This window comes from Hyperoodon ampullatus (assembly GCF_949752795.1).
Source record: "Hyperoodon ampullatus genome assembly, chromosome: 8".
Classification (NCBI taxonomy): Eukaryota; Metazoa; Chordata; class Mammalia; order Artiodactyla; family Ziphiidae; genus Hyperoodon; species Hyperoodon ampullatus.
In genome coordinates this window covers 85,638,303-85,658,215 of record NC_136921.1, presented here as the reverse complement: position 1 = coordinate 85,658,215, position 19,913 = coordinate 85,638,303, and the positions used below count along the sequence as shown (strand labels likewise).

Below are 19,913 nucleotides of genomic sequence, written 5' to 3'. Positions count from 1 at the left end.
TTCATTTTTTACGCAAATATTGTTTCCTGCAATATTTTCAACTTGAGCAAGTTTTCTTTTCTCAAGTTTCTTTCCTTTCAAGATAGCCTCAGTATGAAAAGGTATTTTTGTCAAAACTTCATTCTGAGCTTGAATATAGCAAAGGTCTTGATGAGGATACAAGCACAGTAGATACCAGAGATGTGCTGAATTTCTAGAATTTCCTAAACTCACAAAAAGAGTAATGTAGGAAGGGAACAAGGGATGGCAAAATGGTCAGAAGAATTTGTCAGATTTTGTCATTACTGGAAATTGTCCTTTAGATTGGAAAGCAGAACTTTAGAGATAGAGGAGAGAGATGAAGAAAGACAGAGAGAGAAACAAGGAAAGAAAGACAGAAGGAAAGGGAGAGAGCTAAAGAGAGGTTGAGATTACTTTAGAAAAAGCAGAGGCATTAGCATACTAAAAAACTGACTTTTTATAAATAAGAGAACTGCTTGACATTTACAGTATAAAGTCAGAAAGCAGTTTTTTAGACTATATCATTCAGTTTTAGATGATGTTTCTCCAAATAAAAGTAAATGTTGCTGGACCCAAGTTCTCTGTAAATGTGCAAGTTTTCCAGAGAGAAAGTGAATCCAACCCTGCAGGTCAACTTCGCAGAGCTCAAGCCATCATTTGCTGATGTCATCATCATTTGCTGATAGCAAACGTGTTTAGGGACAGATTAACATACGCACAAAAGTGACAGATTAACATAAGCACAAAAGTCTGTCCACAGGTGATCACGTTAAAGACCTTGGTGGAGTGGTACAGAAAGCTCAGCTATGTATGAGATGCGTTGGACATACTGGAAACCCGTTCTGACAGACTGTCCAAATTGTTTCTGGACATGCTCCATCTTTGAGGCACCAGACACAAAATCAGTGCCTTGAAGTAGGGATCTCATGTAAGGGTGGAGGTCGCCAGAGAACCCAAGTCAAACATGCGTTCTAACATCACTTCTGCTTAAGTTCACTATGTGCTGATTCCTTGCAACTGACCTTTAAGTTAAGGAATTAACCATAGACAGCTACCTGCCAATAACTGCGCTTTTAAAGAAAATACAAAATTAAACATCTTCCCAAACTTGAGGCAGGCTTATTTTTGACTTAGGAAAGCAGATCCATTACAGAAAAACCACACAGTATTAACAGCATCCCCCTTCACTTATTTTGTTAACACTGTTGGCGTTTTGAGAAAGCCAGCTTCCCACCTTATCAAAAATTAATTATTGTATTCAAGTCAAACCCAAGATATATAGGAAGCATTTCTTGAGGACAAAGTAATAAAATTTAGGTTTGGACCCAACTGAAATAAAAATTCAAGAGCACGTATTCATTCATCCATTCATTAATTACTTTTATTTTATGCCTATAATGGCCAAAGATTCTAGATTCTAGATTTGGTGAGTCATACAGAAATATGTGACAGATAGTTTAAGCCCTGGAGTTTACTATGTTGTGTAGAATATAGTAATAACAGCTAATATTTTTGGGTACTTACTACATGCTAGGTAGTTCTCTGAAATTTTACTATGGCTTATTCTCACAACCGCCATATAAGGTAAATACCAGTGTTAGAAATATGCTTAACTTGCCCAAGGTCATTTAGCTAGTTGGACACAGACCTGGGCCTAGAAGAGAAGCAATTTGGCTCCAGAGTCTGTAGCCTAAACTGTTTTCTCTACCTGCACGGAGCCCCTGTACACATAGGGCGGGAATCAGACTCAGATGCTGGTGGGGTCAGGCCATGAATTAAGCAGGCCAGTGGGTTGGCACCAATGGAAAACAGCCTCTCTTCAGTTCTAAGAGATTGCTGCTAGATACTCCAACTTTTCAGGAGCCATCAGAAATCTGAATTGTTACATGAAATATTTATATTTTTATATGTTGGAAACTAATTGAGAATTTTAAAACTATTGTTCAGGCCAAATTAAATGTCTGCAGACCATATTCTACCCAGTGACTGTGGGTGTGCATCTCTTGGCTTACAGAATAAAGTCCAAAACATTCATGCAGCTTTTTTTTTTTTTTTTCGGTACGCGGGCCTCTCACTGTTGTGGCCTCTCCCGTTGCGGAGCACAGACTCCGGACACACAGGCTCAGCGGCCATGGCTCATGGGCCCAGCCGCTCCACGGCATGTGGGATCTTCCCGGACCGGGGCATGAACCCATGTCCCCTGCATCGGCAGGCGGACTCTCAACCACTGCGCCACCAGGGAAGCCCTCATGCAGCTTTTAAGGCTTCCCAAATCCTGGCTCCCATCTGCCTTATTCCCTATGGTAGTTCTCCCTGCATCACACCACTCCCACCCATCCTCAGTCTTTATCCCACCAGACATCTCACCCTCCCCAGAATGCCCCCCACCACATACATCCTGCCTCGGGGCCAGGGCCCACTCTATTCTGCCACCTGGGCTGCTCTTCTTTTGGCACTAGTCTGCTTCAAGGCCCTGCAGGAGGTGCCACATGGGTGAGACCTTGAAGGATGGTTAAATATCAACAGGTAAAGAAAGAACTGGCAAGGGATTTCTATTTAGAAGGAACAGCATTAACAGATATACAGAAATAGGAAAACAAAAGATGTTGAAAACCACCAAACACCTCCAAATATTTTAAAAGGCCTCTGGCCCTTGGAATCTGGTCCTATAAAGAAAACTCTAATTTCTGACATTCTGGACATCCACGGTCCTTCTAAAGGAGTCCTTTGCACAAGGATCACTGATGATTTAAGGTTTATTCAAACAGTCCAGATAAATATTTATGTATAGCCATAAGCAAATCCACAAGGAAAATATAATTCAAAACAGATGTTTCGTTAAAGCTCCTTTCAGCTGGTGATAAGGTTTCTGGCTTCAAAAAGGTTTTGAAAATAAAGTGACCAATTAATATTTTAAACTCTAAGAAGGCTCTAACAATCAAGGAAGCTCTGAAAGTTATCATTTGACGGTGTTGCCAGTGAAACCTGGCCATATTGACAAGGGTGAGTCTTGGGCCCAAAGTCAATCTCAGATTTATCCCTGAGATAAGAGCCAGGGAACACAGGAAAATAAAATTTGGCTCTCAGTTTAAAGCTGAGAGTAAGTATTGTTCTAAAGTGTTGGAATCCTCCATGTTTATTTTAGTCCACAGCTCTAGAGCTAAACCAGAGGGGTCTTGACTCTTTATATCAGGATAGCTTTACAGGAACCTTTTAAATACTACTATCGCTACTATTATTACCACTCCTTCTATCACCATGACCAACAACAACTTGCCATCATCTTTAATTGGGTGTTTATTATGTCTAGAACTGTGCTAGTTCATCTGCATAGATTCTATCTAATCTTTTTTTAAGCTCTAATCTCAGATAACTGATTTTTAAAAATTTTTTTCTCATTTTTTAAAAATTAAATGATATTGGAGTATAGTCGCTTTACAATGTTATGTTAGCTTCTGCTTACAGCAAAGTGAATCTGCTATACATATACATATATCCACTCTTTCTTAGATTCCCTTCCCATCTAGGTCACCACAGAGCACTGAGTAGAGTTCCCTGTTCTACACAGTAGGTTCTCATTAGTTACCTATTTCATATATACTAGTGTATATATGTCAATCCCAATCTCCCAATTCATCCCACCCCCAACTTTCCCCCCTTGGTAACCATAAGTTTGTTTTCTATATCTGTGACTCTATTTCTGCTTTGCAAATAAGTTCATCTGTACCATTTTTCTAGATTCCACATACAAGTGATATTATATGATATTTGTCTTTCTCTGACTTACTTCACTCTGTATGACAATCTCTAGGTCCATCCATGTCACTGCAAATGGCATTATTTTGATCCTTTTCTTGGCTGAGTAATATTCCATTGTATATATATATACAACATCTTCTTCTTCTTCTTCTTTTTTTTAATACCACATCTTCTTTATCCATTCCTCTGCTGATGGACATTTAGGTTGCTTCCATGTCCTGGCTATTGTAAATAGTGCTGCAATGAACATTGGGGTGCATGTGTCTTTTTGAATTATGGTTTTCTCAGGGTATATGCCCAATAGTGGGATTGCTGGGTCATATGGTAGTTCTGTTTTTAGTTTTTTAAGGAACCTCCATACTGTTCTCCATAGTGGCTGTATCAATTTACACTCCCACCAACAGTGTAAGAGGGTTCCCTTTTCTCCACACCCTCTCTAGCATTTACTACTTGTAGATTTTTTGATGATGGCCATTCTGACTGGTGTGAGGTGACACCTCATTGTAGTTTTGATTTGCATTTCTCTAGTAATTAGTGATGTTGAGCATCTTTTCATGTGTTTTTTGGCCATATGTATGCCTTCTTTGGAGAAATGTCTATTTAGATCTTCCACCCATTTTTTGATTGGGTTGTTTGTGTTTCTGATATTGAGCTGCATGAGTTGCTTGTATATTTTGGAGATTAATCCTTTGTCTGTTGTTTCATTTGCAAATATTTTCTCCCATTCTGAGGGTTGTCTTTTCATTTTGTTTATGGTTTCCCTTGCTGTGCAAAAGCTTTTAAGTTTCATGAGGTCCCATTTGTTTTTGTTTTTTTTAATTTTTTTTTATTAGTTTCTGCTTTATAACAAAGTGAATCAGTCATACATATACATCTGTTCCCACATCCCTTCCCTCTTGCGTCTCCCTCCCTCCCACCCTCCCTATCCCACCCCTCCAGGAGGTCACAAAGCACCGAGCTGATCTCCCTGTGCTATGTGGCTGCTTCCCACTAGCTATCTATTTTACATTTGGTAGTGTATATATGTCAATGCCACTCTCTCACTTCATCCCAGCTTACCCTTCCCCCTCCCCATGTCCTTAAGTCCACTCTCTATGTGTGCGGAAGAGACTGTCTTTTCTCCATTGTATATTCTTGCCTCCTTTGTCATAGATTAGGTGACCATAGGTGTGTGGGTTTATCTCTGAACTTTCTATCCTGTTCCACTGATCTATATTTCTGTTTTTGTGCTAGTACCATACTGTCTTGATTACTGTAGCTTTGTAGTATAGTCTGAAGTCAGGGAGCCTGATTCCTCCAGCTCCATTCTTCTTTCTCAAGATTACTTTGGCTATTTGGGGTCTTTTGTATTTCCAAACAAATTTAAAAAAATTTTGTTCTAATTCTGTGAAAAATGCCATTGGTAATTTGATAGGGATTGCACTGAATCTGTAGATTGCTTTGGGTAGTACAGTCATTTTCACAATATTGATTCCTCCAATCCAAGAACATGGTATACCTCTCTTTCTGTTTGTGTCATCTTTAATTTCTTTCATCAATATCTTATAGTTTTCTGAGTACAGGTCTTTTGCTTCCTTAGGTAGGTTTAGTCCTAGATATTTTATTCTTTCTGATGTGATGGTAAATGGGATTGTTTCCTTAATCTCTCTTTCTGATCTTTCATTGTTAGTGTATAGGAATGCAAGAGATTTCTGTGTATTCATTTTGTATCCTGCTACTTTACCAAATTCATTGATGAGCTCCAGTAGATTTCTGGTAGCATCTTTAGGATTTTCTATGTGTGGTATCACGTCATCCGCAAACAGTGACAGTTTTACGTCTTCTTTTCCAATTTGTATTCCTTTTATTTCTTTTTCTTCTCTGATAGCTGCAGCTAGGACTTCCAAAACTATGTTGAATAAAAGTGGTGACAGTGGACATCCTTGTCTTGTTTCTGATCTTAGAGGAAATGCTTTCAGCTTGTCCCATTGAGTATGATGTTAGCTGTAGGTTTGTCATATATGGCCTTTATTATGTTGAGGTAGGTTCCCTCTAAGCCCACTTTCTGGAGAGTTTTTATCATAAATGGGTGTTGAATTCTGTCAAAAGCTTTTTCTGCATCTACTAAGTGATCATACTCTTTTTATTCTTCAATTTGTTAATGTGGTGTATCATATTGATTGATTTGCATATATTGAAGAATCCTTGCATCTCTGGGATAAATCCCACTTCATCAGGGTGTATGATCCTTTTAATGTGTTGTTGGATTCAGTTTGCTACTATTTTGTTGAGGAGTTTTGCGTCTATGTTCGTCAGTGATATTGGCCTGCAATTTTCTTTTTTCTGTGCTATCTTTTTCTGATTTTGGTATCAGGGTGATGGTGGCCTCATAGAATGAGCTTGGGAGTATTCCTCCCTCTGCAATTTTTTAGAAGCGTTTCAGAAGGGTAGGTGTTAACTCTTCTCTAAATGTTTGATAGAACTCACCTGTGAAGCCATCTGGTCCTGGACTTTTGTTTGTTGGGAACTTTGTTTTTTGTTTTTGTTTTTTTTGTGGTACGCGGGCCTCTCACTGTTGTGGCCTCTCCCGTTGCGGAGCACAGGCTCCAGATGCGCAGGCTCAGTGGCCATGGCTCACAGGCCCAGCTGCTCCGCGGCACATGGGATCTTCCCGGACTGGGGCACGAACACGTGTCCCCTGCATCGGCAGGTGGACTCTCAACCACTGCACCACCAGGGAAGCCCTGTTGGGAGTTTTTAAATCACACTTTCAATATCATTACTTGTGATCGGTCTGTTCATATTTTCTATTTCTTCCTGGTTCAGTCTTGGAAGGTTGTACCTTTCTAGGAATTTGTCCATTTCTTCTAGGTTGTCCATTTTATTGGCGTGTAGGCTGCTTGCAGTAGTCTCTTATGATCCTTTGTATTTCTATGGTGTCCATTGTAACTTCTCCTTTTTCATTTCTAATTTTATTGATTTGAGTCCTCTCCCTTTTTTTCTTGATAAGTTTGGCTAAAGGTTTATCAATTTTGTTTATCTTCTCAAAGAGCCAGCTTTTAGTTTCATTGATCTTTGCTATTGTCTTCTTTGCCTCTATTTCATTTATTTCTGCTCTGATCTTTATGATTTCTTTCCTTCTACTAAGTCTGGGTTTTGTTTGTTCTTCTTTCTCTAGTTGTTTTAGGTGTAAGGTTAGGTCGTTTATTTGAGATTTTTCTTGTTTCTTGAGGTAAGATTATATCTAATCTTTACAATTGTTCCCTTTTTTCAGCCTAGCATACTGCTGTCAGAAAGATGAAGGAACTTGCCCAAGTCTCATAGTTTGTAAACAGTTAAACTAAGATTCAAACCCAGGTCTGTCACCTGATTTTCTACCAGAAGAAGGTAACACATAGCATCATAGGCATCTCATGAAAGAAGGCCACCACCCCTACCTCCTCTTACAGCTGCTGCCGTTTCCCCTCTGGTGCTGTAGGGGGTCCTCTAATGCTTTAGTGCACTAACTTGGTCACAGGGGTGGGAAATTTGCTGGAGGGCACTAACCCCCTGAGGGAGTGAAATGGAAGTGGAAGGAAAAATTAGCATGGGAATTGAAGGGTGGGAGAGGAAACCTCCTCCGGATACTGATATGGAAAGAAAAGTTTTGTTTTGTTGAATCTTCTTAGCACTGCCACGTATTTCTACAATGACCCACCACACAGTCTGTCAAGATATGTGGCAGTCTGTATTTCACAGCCCACAGGAAAATCTGGCCCACAGTCGGCCCTAATAGGGAGGCTGTTTCTCTGGCTCATCAATTCTGAGGTCAGTCCGACTGGCTCCAAGCCCTGGGGCTGCAAGGATGACACACGGGAGAAATATGTGCTCATTTTCCCCTCTTGCGAGGTGCCAGCTCCCCTTGAGCTGCCTGAGTCACGAAGGTTACGATCTCTCTGAGTCTGAATCCTCACTGAAGTGGCCCAGGATGAAGCAGCTTCTCTGGGGGTGTGTTAAAGCTGCTGGGTAAAAACATCTGCACCAGTAAGATCAATCTCCTGCCTCCCTCATAGGGGCTTCTTTTTACACAACAACAGGCTAGCTGTACTAAAGAATGTCAAATAAAAGCATTGTGAGAGCTTTGCCATATGCAGGCCAAATTAAATTAGGGGCTAAGGGGCGTAATCCTCACTATTGTACTTATCAGAATTAAAATGGAGGATTACCATCAAGGGAGCAAAGCCCCCTGACATAAAAGACTACTTCCATTCTGTCATTCACTGTACACAGTTATGGGCTCACACAGGAAGGAAGGAGCAGAGAAGCACCAGGCCAACCACTGACTTCGACTTGCAGCGTGAGGCTTCCTTCTCCCCAGCCAAGTGAGCCCTGCCCCACCATGCACCCATGGGAACACCTTTCCCATGAGGCCAGTGGCTTTCTCCCAAGATTTGGTGCTGGAATCTTCTCCACCAATCACAGGGTAAGAGTTTGATGCTGATCAGAGTTTACTCCTTAGCTGGCTATGATTTAAGATGGGTACATATATATAATGGAATACTACTCAGCCATAAAAAGGAATGAAATTGGGTCATTTGTAGAGATGTGGATGAACACAGAGATAGTCATAAGAGTGAAGTAAGTCAGAAAGAGAAAAACAAATATCATATATTGACGCATATATGTGGAATCTAGAAAAATGTACAGATGAACTGGTTTGCAAGGCAGAAATAGAGACACAGATGTAGGGAACAAACGTATGGACACCAAGGGGGGAAAGTGGCGGGCAGGGGGTGGGTGGTTGTGGTGGGACGAATTGGGAGATTGGGATTGACATGTATACACTAATATGTATAAAGTAGATAACTAATAAGAACCTGCTGTATAAAAAATAAAGAAAAAAAAAGTTTTGCTGCAATGACAGTTATAGAGAACACAGAATAGAAAAAGCCCTGGGCTAGGCATTTGGAACCCCAGAGAGGCAGCAGAATGTACTGGTTATAAGTGTGGGCCCTGGAGTTAGAAGATCTGTGTTCAAATCTTTACTCTGTCACTTTACTGACTAGGTGACAATGGCAAGTTCCTTGTACTCTCTAAATGTCAGAAATTATATTGGGTAACATCTTACTGAAAAACCTGAACAAACTTTTTGGCCAATCCAATATAATATGCACTTCTCCCATAGGGTTGTTATGAGGGTTAAAAAGAATCATGCATGTGAAACACTTAGCATAGTGCCCAGGAAGTTGTTAACAAATATCAAATATTAGTTGTTATTACTGTTGGAGACAGAAGATCCGGATTCAAACCCCAGACCTGCCATTTACTCTCTGTGACACTGGGTGACCCCCATGCTAGCTGACTGGGGCAGGAGTAGGTAAATCTGATGCCTCCAACCCAGCACTCATCTCTGGTCCAGCATTTGGGAGCTACTTGATTAGCCTTCCCCATGTTCAGTTTACTCATCAAGAACGCCACCCAAAAGACCCGTGTGTGAGTTATGTGAGATAATTGTGGGAAAGACTTGCCATCGCCATAAATGTTGGGTGACCTCAACACGTCCCTGTCGTACTATCCTCACAGTATTTCTTGTCATGTCTGGGTCTTCCTTATAAACTCTTCCTCTGATTTTGCCTTTCCTCCATCATTCCCCAGTACTTATCTGCTCCTATCACTACCCCTTCAGGACTCTTCTGGAAAACTTTGCTGGTTGCTTCTCCAACCCCTTTATTCTTTGAGTACTTTCTCTTGAAGAAGGTGAAAATGCTCACTTTCCCAGCCTCCCTTGCAGCTCCCCTGTGGAGCCACCTCTGCAAATTCTGGCTGATGAGATGGGATGGGAATGTCCTGGGGACTTCTGGGAAAGGTCTCCCTCCTAACAAGCAGAGAGAGATTCCTGAGGAGAGGCCTCTTTCCATCCATCTCTTCTTTCCTGCTTTGGACAATGCTATGTGAACAAGTGATACTTAGCACACTGCTTCAGCCACCTTGTGCCCATAAGTGGGGGTATCACTGACGTGCTGAGATAGCAGAGGAAAGAGATGGAAGGAGCCTGTGTCCACATCCCTGAGTGGCAGACCCAGCACTGGAACTTCTCTCTTTGGACCTCTTATCCTGAGGGATCCTTGAATCTATTGAGTTCTGTTACTTTCCGCTGAGAGCATCACCATTGGCATGACCCAGTTCTCTTCTCATTATGCTCTGCCTGCCCACCCCCCACCCCCCAAGATTTCCTTCCTTTCAATCCCTGACTTGATCCATCCACAGGGCACTGAGAGGACTATCAAACACAGTGGGAAAAATGAGCCCCCAGCCCCCTGGGGCAGGGATGTCCTGAAACACTAACTGATGTGTTATTCTGGATCCTGTTGTTGCCACCACCACTTAAAGATTGAGGAGGAAGAACATTTCTTTCATAAAAATCTGAATTCTGAAGAGTGGTCTTGGAAGTCAGCTTGACTAACTTATTGAGACCCACTGCATGTACTGGAAATAGGAAGAATGAAGACTCAGCCCTCACCCTTGAGAAGCTGACGTGCTAGCACATGGTCAACCACAACACCAGGCAAAAACAGGAAGAGCCACAGAGAGTGATACACCAAAGTGTGGTCTGAGGACACAGTCTGTGAATGTTACCACTCACAATGTCGTAAGGGCTAGTACCAGAATGCAAATCGATTCAATTCATTACCAAGTATCTTGTTTCATTTGGCTGAGATTACGTGTGTGTGTGTGTGTGTGTGTGTGTGTGTGTGTGTATTTGGGGGGGGGGGTTGGTGACAAAACTTTGATGAAGAAAGCAGTGGATTGGTTTACATTTGGACACAGCTCATCATTTTGTTGTGAACCAGCACGTTGGGTAGTACTGTCATAAATGGACTAAGGAGTGTTAGAGAGCATTAAGTTCTCTGTGGAAGAAAGGGATATGATGATGTATCTTGATGAAATAGGTAAGAACTGAACAGAAAGGAGTGGGAAGAGAGAACAGAAGTAGGTACATTGGTAGGAACAATATGAAGTCTGATTCCAGGTAGCCTGAGGGTGCATATAGGGTCATACAGGAGGTGAGTCTGGAGGACAAATTGGAGCGAGACAGGGAGGGGCTTGCAATAGCAGACTGAGGAGTCTGAACCTCTTTTGGTCTAAAATGGGAAGCCATTAACGTTCTTTAAAAGTCAGAGTAGCTTTAGGACAATTGATCAGGTGTCAGAAATGAGAGCTGGTCTGTAAAGAGGAGCGAGTGGACAGAGAGACAGAGACAGACGTAGGCCTGGGCCAGGGAGGATGATAAGAAAGTGACTGGAATGGGGTTAAGTGAGAGGTAGGGATCAAAAATGAGCACCAGGTTTGAAGACCAGGTCACAAGAGAGCACTGACAGAAGTGGCAAGGTCAGGTGAGCCAGGGGAGGTGCTTGGTGGACTTTTCTATTGAGGCTCTGGTATGTGGATCAGGAATCCATGGGCAACAGGAGGTGGCTGTAGGAGTGTGGAGCTCAGAACAGAGATCTGATAGTCACACTCACTCATCTGAGAGTTGGCACCAGAATACACTAGTGAGAGAGGATATCACCCAGGGGAGAAGTACAGAAAGATGACAGTCAAGGATTTGGAGAACTGTCTACATTTCAAGGTGGGTGGAAGAGAAGGAGGATAAAGACGGAGTACATCTTGGAGAAAGAAGCTGAGGACCGCGGTGCTGTAGAAACCCACGGAAGAGTCCGGTCCAAGGAAAGCACAGCACATGGCACTGAGAGCTGTAGAGCCTGATGAATATGAGGCTCCTGTGACTGGGAACTGAGCTTCCCAAGGATTGTTTGAGGGATGTGGTGAGGGCACAGATCAGATTTCAGGTTTAGGGAGGGAGGGGTTGGTGATGGAATGAGGCAACTGAGCTTGATGATGTCAGTCTGAGGAAGTCTGATGGTCAAATAAGAAGAGGGAGTGACAGGGCCAAGGGCAGGCTTTTGTTAGAATGGGGAGAGGAATCAGCAAAAGGGGAAGAGGCAGCAGAAAGAGAAGAGGTGGCAGGAGGGGCTGGGCTACCTGATGATGGCAGGGCCTGGAGGGCAGGGACACCACAGAGGGGTGAGCCAGGGAGGGAACCTACGGTCTTTTGAGATGGGAGCGAAGGAAGAAAGGACAGCTGAACAGAAGGAGCGATTCTAAGGTGGAGGGAAGGGAAGTGGACGTTGCTCACAGCACTGTCCTGATATTCTGAGTAAAGTTAGTCATCAGCTGAGGTTGACGGCAGTCAGGCTGGGGCTGGAGCCATTTCCCAAACTGGTTCACTGACGTGCCCAAGATCAAAGAGCTGGAAAATGCTAGCTTTAGGACCAGAACCCAAGTCTTCCACCTGCCAAGTTCAGTGGTCTTTCTGCTGCAACGGAAATTCTAAACTTTGTTATTCTAAAATGAGATGTTAGGTCTATACTATTTCATCAAGTACCCTTAAATAAGCTATTCTGACTATTTAGGGAAGGACAATCTGCCCTCCATATGCGTGGGTTTCGCGCAAATCCAAGGTTGGTTGAATTTGCGATTGGGAAACCCATGGATATGGAGGGCAGACTCTACCGTGACATTTTATATATAAGGGACTTGAGCATCTGCTAGTTTTGGTGCCCGTGGGGGCTCCTGGAACCAATGCCCGTGGCTACCGAGAGACAACTTTAGTCTACTTTGAAAGCAGCTCGAGCAATTTGAGACCGCTAGTGAAGGACTGAGAATTTAATTTGTCAAGTTTCAAAAATATTAATAAGATGTCTCAAAAAATTAAGAATTATTTTTAAAAGTTATAAATCAAGGCCACCTCTTTTTCCAGGTGAAAATATGTGAAGAACTTTCTACTGGCCTGCTTATTTCTCCAAAATCCTGGAGTAAACTTGTAATAAAAATGATACACCCTTTTTGCATTAGCTTAAGCCCACAGTTTTGTTTAACCTCAGGCCTAGTGCCTTCTTAGGCTAAGCAATTCTTCGCTGTGGAGGCCTGTCCTATGTACTGTAGGATGTGTAGCAGCATCCCTGGCCTCTAGCCACTAGATGCCCTTAGCACAAGCCCCTCTGAGAAAAGTTGTGACAACCAGACATGTCCCCAGAAGGAGGGGGGCAAAACTGCCCCCAGTTGAGAACCGCTGCTTTAACCTAATGAGGCCCAGTACAGGTTTCACCACGAGAACCCACGAGAGAGGGCTGTAGTCAGGTTGCCCTGTGGAACAAAGACTTTTGCCCACAGAGTAATGACCTCTGACATGGAAGAATCTGACAGGCAATACTTTTTGGCTCCACTCTCTCCAACTCACCAAAAGAACACAGTGTAAGAAATACTGTTGTTTCATTATCCATTGGAATGAAATCTTATGGATAAGACTCACCGATCTTTCTCAGCGATAGCAGGAGAGTTGCTTGAAGTCTTTGCACGGCCATTGCTGGATTCTGCTTGTGGACTGCTTTTATGATCGATAGAGCCCCTCAGAACTGAGAGAAAGCAAATGAGTATTTAGAGACTAAGGATAAACTCAGAAGTAGGCAGGGTTTACTCTCCGCCGCACCTGTCTCCCCGTCCTCGTGCTGCTCCCTTTCTGCAGCCTTTGTCTAGGACACCTCATCAAAACTGACCTGTTCTGTGATTACAGGCCTTGCTCAGTACTCGGTCCCAGCCAGCAAACTGGATAAAATGACTCATCTATAGGAAAACAAGCTACCTCTCTTTGACAACAGATATAAAGAGTGGGCAGGTTGGAAGCCCCACGGTGAGGTAGATGGTGAGGGCAGCAGCACATAGTGGCTGGAATGGTGCAGTGCTAGACAGAGTTAGGAGACCAGCCTCCATTCCCAGCTGGGCTGGGCAGGGCTGCCCGCTGATGAGGACAGTGGTCGAGAAACACTGTCACAACATGGCTAGGATTATGGCAACTAGGGAATCATTCCAGGAGGAACTCAGTTCTGTATTGTGATTGAGGACAGCTTACTGGTGAGTTTCTCAAGAGTCGGGGGTCACAAATACACTGCCTCCTTCCTGTGACCATGGCAGCCATGACTGACTAATCATGGTCCCTCTCTCTTGAACTTTCATTCGGCTTCAAGTTCCTTTCTAACACAACGTTTCACATCAGTGGTTCTCAAAGTATGGACCCCACATCATCACGGCTAATCAAGAACACATCTCATGAAGCATCAACATCGCCTAGAGACTTGTTAGAAATGCAAATTCTTGGGTCCCAGCCGTGACCTAAGTGAACCAGAAAGTCCGGGGGTGGAGACTGGCAATATGTGTTTTTAACAAGCCCTTGAGGTAATCAGGATCCATGTTGAAGTTTGGGAGACACTGCTCCAGATCAACAATTCTTAATCCTAGCTGTACATTAGAATCACCAGTGAAGATTTTAAATATGCCTGAACCCAACTCCCAGAGATTCTGAAACTGATCTGGTGTGGGGTTGGCATCATTTTTAAAAAGCTCTCTAGATAATTTTAAAGTGTGGCCAAGGCTGAGAATCATAGTTCCATGTAGTCACTACCAATCCTTTAGGGTTGTAAAGAGACTCTACACCTATTTGCTATCCTTATTTCAGATCATCTAGAAACATCCAAACCAAAATACAACCAATGAAGATAATCTGTAAATTTACCAATTGTGACATATTGTGGAAGGTACATAAAATATAAAAGGTTAATGTTATAATGATGAAACATATAACACAACAAAAATGGAGTACAGAAAAAGAAATATGGAAATCAATTGTTTTTTGTGTTGTCTATTCTGGAAAGAGTATGCTCTGATTCTACATTACTGGTTTGGTTCCTTAGGCATATTTATCTCTTGTGTAGAAGAAATGTAATGTTTTTTCGCTATCAGTGGTAGATAAGACCATCTGTTGTTGTTATTACTATTGCTATAAACACCAAAAGGATAAAGAGAAAATTTTATATGGAACATTATTACATTTTTATTATTACACACACACACACAAACATTATGGCCAAACAGTGAAACAACAATATTAAAAGAAGGGGGAAAAAAAAGGGAGAAATCAAGAAAAATAGCCTTTTAGAATTTCATGAGCTGATCCCCTCCCCTCCCCTCCCTGCCTCCTCCTGACAGATGAACTTCTCCGGTTAGAGGACCAGGAAGGTTTCCTCTTCCGGAGATTCTAAAACATTGTTTGGCCCAAGCTCACTTGTAATACTGTATAAGCAGCATAAAATCAAGAACTGACATAAAAAAAAAAGAGAGAAGCCCACTTCAGGGGCACAAATATCTGTTTCCTTATTAAGAAGGAAAACCGACACAACTCATTTTTAACCTTGTTCTCTGGCCCAGTTCAGCAGCACCAAGGGCTATCACTCACTGATCAAACCCTAGATGGTCTTGCCATGTGGGAAGTTGAGGTTGCTATTGTCTGCACCTATTTTGAGATCCTCAGTATGAAAAGGAGCAATTCGGAGAAGAAGAAGCACAAGCAAAGCTAGGAAAGACCACCAACCCCTTTTGGTTTGGGGCTATCCTTAGGAAGGTGCCCTTTCCACTACCAGGGAGAAAGAAGGCAGTAACACCTTTATTTGGAGCTTAGCAAAATGCCCTCAGTTACTTTGCCTGGGTTTCCAGTAACAACCCATAGAGTTTCTATTCGTGTAATTAAAGGGAAAACTCATTCCTTGTTTCTTATTCACTTGCACCTCAGTCATCAAAATATTGATTTTTTAGAGTTATTTGAAGTTTAAAAACCAAACAGAAACTTACAGAATATTCTTATTAAAGCTTAGATGAAGTCTGCCCCTCCATCTCCCAGCTCTGCCAGAAGAGCAGGGATAAGGATTTGGGTCAGAGTAAAGAGATAACCTTAAATAAGAAGGAAGTAATCATTATGTTGTACACCTGACACAAACATAATGTTGTAGATCAATTATACTTTAAAAGTTTTTCTTTTAATGAATAAAAAATAAGAAGGAGGTTGTCAAACCATTGAGTTCAAAGCAAAATCCGAAATTGTCAAATATTGTTAAATATGTCTGGTGACAGTTGGAATCACCTGGCATCTCTCTGGCAAATTAATTGTTAAACAAGGAGATTGGAGAAATGGAGCTATGGAGAAAAACAGTAGAGTAAAATAGGGTGATTCATTCTAAGTGAGTAGATCAGGTTAAAGGAATTAGACCAGTGACATGGCTGAGAAAACTAAATGATGAACTTCAATAGCAGAAACGTTCACAAAATATCAGACTTGAGGTATGTGCAGGTGTGACCACAGAGGCTCCTCCAGACATGGGTCTCCTGTCTTCAGGGAAGCATCCTTAAGTATTCTGGTTAAGTGGAATAAAGAAATACTGGGAGGGACTTCTCTGGAGGAGTTGAATCCTTCCAAAATCAGGCTGAACTCTAGAGCCATTCATATTTCCCAGGAAAATTGAGCCAATTCTCCACTGGATCTTTTTTTTTTTTTTTTTTTTTTTTGCGGTACACGGACCTCTCACTGTTGTGGCCTCTCCTGTTGCGGAGCACAGGCTCCGGACGCGCAGGGTCAGCGGCCATGGCTCACGGGCCCAGCCGCTCCACGGCATGTGGGATCTTCCCAGGCCGGGGCATGAACCCGTGTCCCCTGCATCAGCAGGCGGACTCTCAACCACTGCGCCACCAGGGAAGCCCTCCACTGGACCATTTTGAAATAGGATGAAAAAGCATTTGACCATCAGGAGGAAAAAAAAAAAAAAAGAAAGAAAACAACATAGCAAGTGTTACAAACTCAAAATGCCTTTGGGGTCACTCAGGTAACACGAATATGAGCAGTGTCAGGCAGAGGGTGGGGAGTAGTGGGGTTTGTGGCGAGCCAGAGGACATACACCCTATCTGAAAACATTCGGGTTCAATGTTTTTGTAAAAAAACATAACAAAAACTCTGTGTCTGGCCAAAGAAAACATACCTGCGTGCTGATTCCAAGAGGAAGACTCCTATTTCTGACTTCTGCTAGGGAGAAAGGGTCTAGACTGCAGGTCTGTAAGAGCTAGACATCCTTTTTTGAAAATGAAAAGTGTCTCACCGTCTCCACCTCCATGTCTCCTCAAGTTCAAGAAACACTGCTGCTCCTGGGGCTCTCCCTTTCCTTTTTTTCCCACACCCTAACCTCCTTGCCCCCAGGTAAAGCTCCAGTTGTGTATTTTCTTGAAACCTAGGCTGGGCAGCAGATTCCAAAGGAGCTGGAAGCGCCCAGAGCCTCCTTACCTGGCCTGGCGGATAAACTGTAACTACAAACTCTACCGTGAAATCCAGGGCAACTCAGTTTCTCTTTCCATACAATGCTAGCATTAACGTTAAAGGTCATATTTTTAAAAATCATAGCTTCTTCTTCAAGCGGAAGTCCAGGGAACTTCAAACTGAAAAAAACTTCAAACTGAAAAAAAAATATTTTTTAAATGTTTGAAAACCACTGATTTAGTCCAATTCTCTCATTTTACAATGATGGTAATTAAGGGAAGGCTTAGACCAGATACCCAAGTTTTAACTTCTTGTCCACAGTGTTCCTTCCCCCCATGAATGTTCTCAACATGTTCCAGTGTCAGGACCACAGAAAGATCTTCCTGAGAAGCTAAACTTTCAGAAGGTCTTAAGGTAAATCAGAGAGAAACATGTCAGCGTCTGCTCTAAGAGGATGGGTGGAAGGGAGACAGCTGGTACAGAGAGCTGCAACTAGACCCGTTTCCCCAGTGAACAGGTAACTGGGCACGCAGGACAGCTGTGGAGGGAGGGCTTGAGCTTATCTCTGTCTACTCTCTCTCCTTCTGTGAAATCACCTTGCAGGGTCCCCTGCAAGGCTGCCCCTGAATTTAATCAGCTGTCACCTGTAGGAAAAAAAAGAATGCCCGACAGAGGGTCCATATCAGGTGATCATTTCCAGCTCTGGAATCTTCTCTGGAGTGTCCACAAATACAGGACACCCATCCCAAACCTCTAATGACCTCACCTTTGTGGTCGCCGGGCTCACTGAAGTCTTGAACCTGGGCAGTTCCCCTGGGGCCCCCTGCAACGGTGGGGTGTAGATCACAGCTTTGGTCTGAAGGGCTCCCTGTGGAATGAAACAAAACAGAATCTTCTCTAGGTTATGCCCTACACCTAGACGAATTACCAAAGTGGGAGATACAGTGTGGCTAGGGAAACCCACACTTTTCTTATGGTTTGAGGCTCTGAGATGATGAATTTCACCCATGGGTTCAGTGTTATTTTGAAGATTTAATACAGTGTGGTTGTGAAAGGGCACAACTATAGGGAACAGGAGAATTAGTAGCTGTCTTGGCTGGACTCCCTACTAGTTTGGTGACATTGGGTAGGTTGGGTAACCTCTCTGTCTCACTGATTGCGTTAGTGAAATAGGGAGCTGGGAGACAAATAGAGTCATGAGTGTACTAGGCCAGGGCTCTTGGTTTGACAACTGGATGGCTTTCCTGTTGCCTTTCAGTTTCCGCCTGAGAGTAAAAAGAGAGACAGGTCTCCTACTTCCCTCCAAATGTCTGCTCTAGGGCAGGCCTCTTTTGTCATGCAGTCCTGTCCACTGACCTTTGTGGGTCAACGGTCAATTACTCTGCCATGGAAAAAACAGGCTACACACAATTCTTAGTCGAGGAATGTCACCACTGCAGCTTTTCATCATCCAGTTTAGCTTACTTCGCGTTGATGAACGCCAAAATACTTCTCTACCAAGACAGCTGATGGCTTGGGTGTAAAGGTGCTAAAGGGATGTTCCCGGCTGTCCCATGTCTTCTTCCATGCTCCACGACCCTCAAGGTCACAATGGGTTGAAGATGTCCCAACATCTCAGACCACCTCAAGTATCTGGAGAGACCAGGTCCTTTCCAACTGGATCCCTTGGCTTTAGAAGAAACCATCCTGCCACCGGGGCCTCCTCTCCACAGAGGAGACCGTCTTCGGCCTCTTCCCTTAGGCATCAACCCTAACTCTGTCCCGTCTCCCTTCTCCCTGGCCTGTCATCTAGACCCTGTTTTCTCTCTCGTCTGCACCTCCTCCTAACTCTGGCTGTTTCCAGTTCTGCTGACAGTGCTTCTAGATATACCATATTAGAATATTTGGGATCTCTGACCTCTCTCCTTTTTTATTTCCTCAGATGTGTTTTTTTCATGCCGTCCCTCTCCCTCTTTCTGGATGGCTCTCCTGCTTCAAGCATTGCTCTGCGACCCAGCCATGTCTCTCCATTCCTTTATGGAGGCCCAGTAAACATTCCCGTGTTAACTAATGCCAGCTAACTCAGACTATACTTAAGGAGGCACACACAGTCCCTACCCTCACGGAGCTTGCATTCTGACACAGAGAGTGAGAATAAAAAGACATATCTACCGGGAACCTCAGAATGTGTGACCTTACTTGGAAATAGGGTCTGTGCAGATGTAATTAGTTTAAAAAGAGGCCCTATTGGATTACGGTGGGTCTTAAATCCAGCGATTAGTATCCTTATAAGAAGGCCATGTGAAGACACAGAAAGACACAGGGAGAATGCATGTGACAACAGAAGCTGAGAGTGAAGTGATGGGTCTAACAAGCCAAGGGATGCCAAGGATTGCTAGGACCCAGAAGGAGCTAGGAGAGGGGTATGGAAAGGATTCTCCCTCAGAGCCTCCAGTGGAAACCAACCTCAGTGACACCTTGATTCTGGGTTTCTAGTCTCCTGAACTGTGAGAGAATAAATTTCCGTTGTTTTAAACTACAAAGTTTGTGGTAATTTGTAGCCCTAGGAAACTACAATAATATGAGAAGGGGGAGCTGATGGATGTTAAAGGTTTAACTAGAAGAAAGAGGAGAAAAAGATCAAGTATGTGCATTCAGCTTGAATTGGCTGGCAAGGTGGGGATGGGGTGGCGGGAGAAAAACTAGGAACAGGAGCTAGGGAAATGGCCATTATTTGTATTTAACAAATACAAATGTATGAATTATGATGTTCCATCCAGTGTCCTAAGCCCTTTATAAAAATTAACTCATTTAATCCTCATAGGAACTGTAAAAGGCAGAGACCACTATTATTCCCATTTTACAGCTGAGGAAACTGAGGCACAGGGAGGTTAAATGATTTTCCCAGGAAAGTCACACACAGCTGGAGAATGGCAGACACAGGGTTCAAACCTAAGCAGTTTTGCCCTAAAGTCTGAATTCCTAAATATTACAGGGTAGAGCACATTTATTTAAACATTTAAAA

General features: G+C 43.0%; 1 protein-coding gene across 1 annotated transcript in view; it reads right to left on the bottom strand.

Annotated features, from left to right (window-relative positions):
* The window catches only part of MYO3B (myosin IIIB), a gene marked incomplete at both ends in the record, with an annotated part of 382,371 nt that overhangs the window by 92,113 nt on the left and 270,345 nt on the right, over nucleotides 1–19,913 (bottom strand). Inside the window, 2 exons of the mRNA XM_079709748.1 lie at nucleotides 13,091–13,193; nucleotides 17,676–17,777. Coding sequence (XP_079565874.1) covers nucleotides 13,091–13,193; nucleotides 17,676–17,777 — 205 coding nt within the window. The remainder of the gene's footprint in view (nucleotides 1–13,090; nucleotides 13,194–17,675; nucleotides 17,778–19,913) is intronic.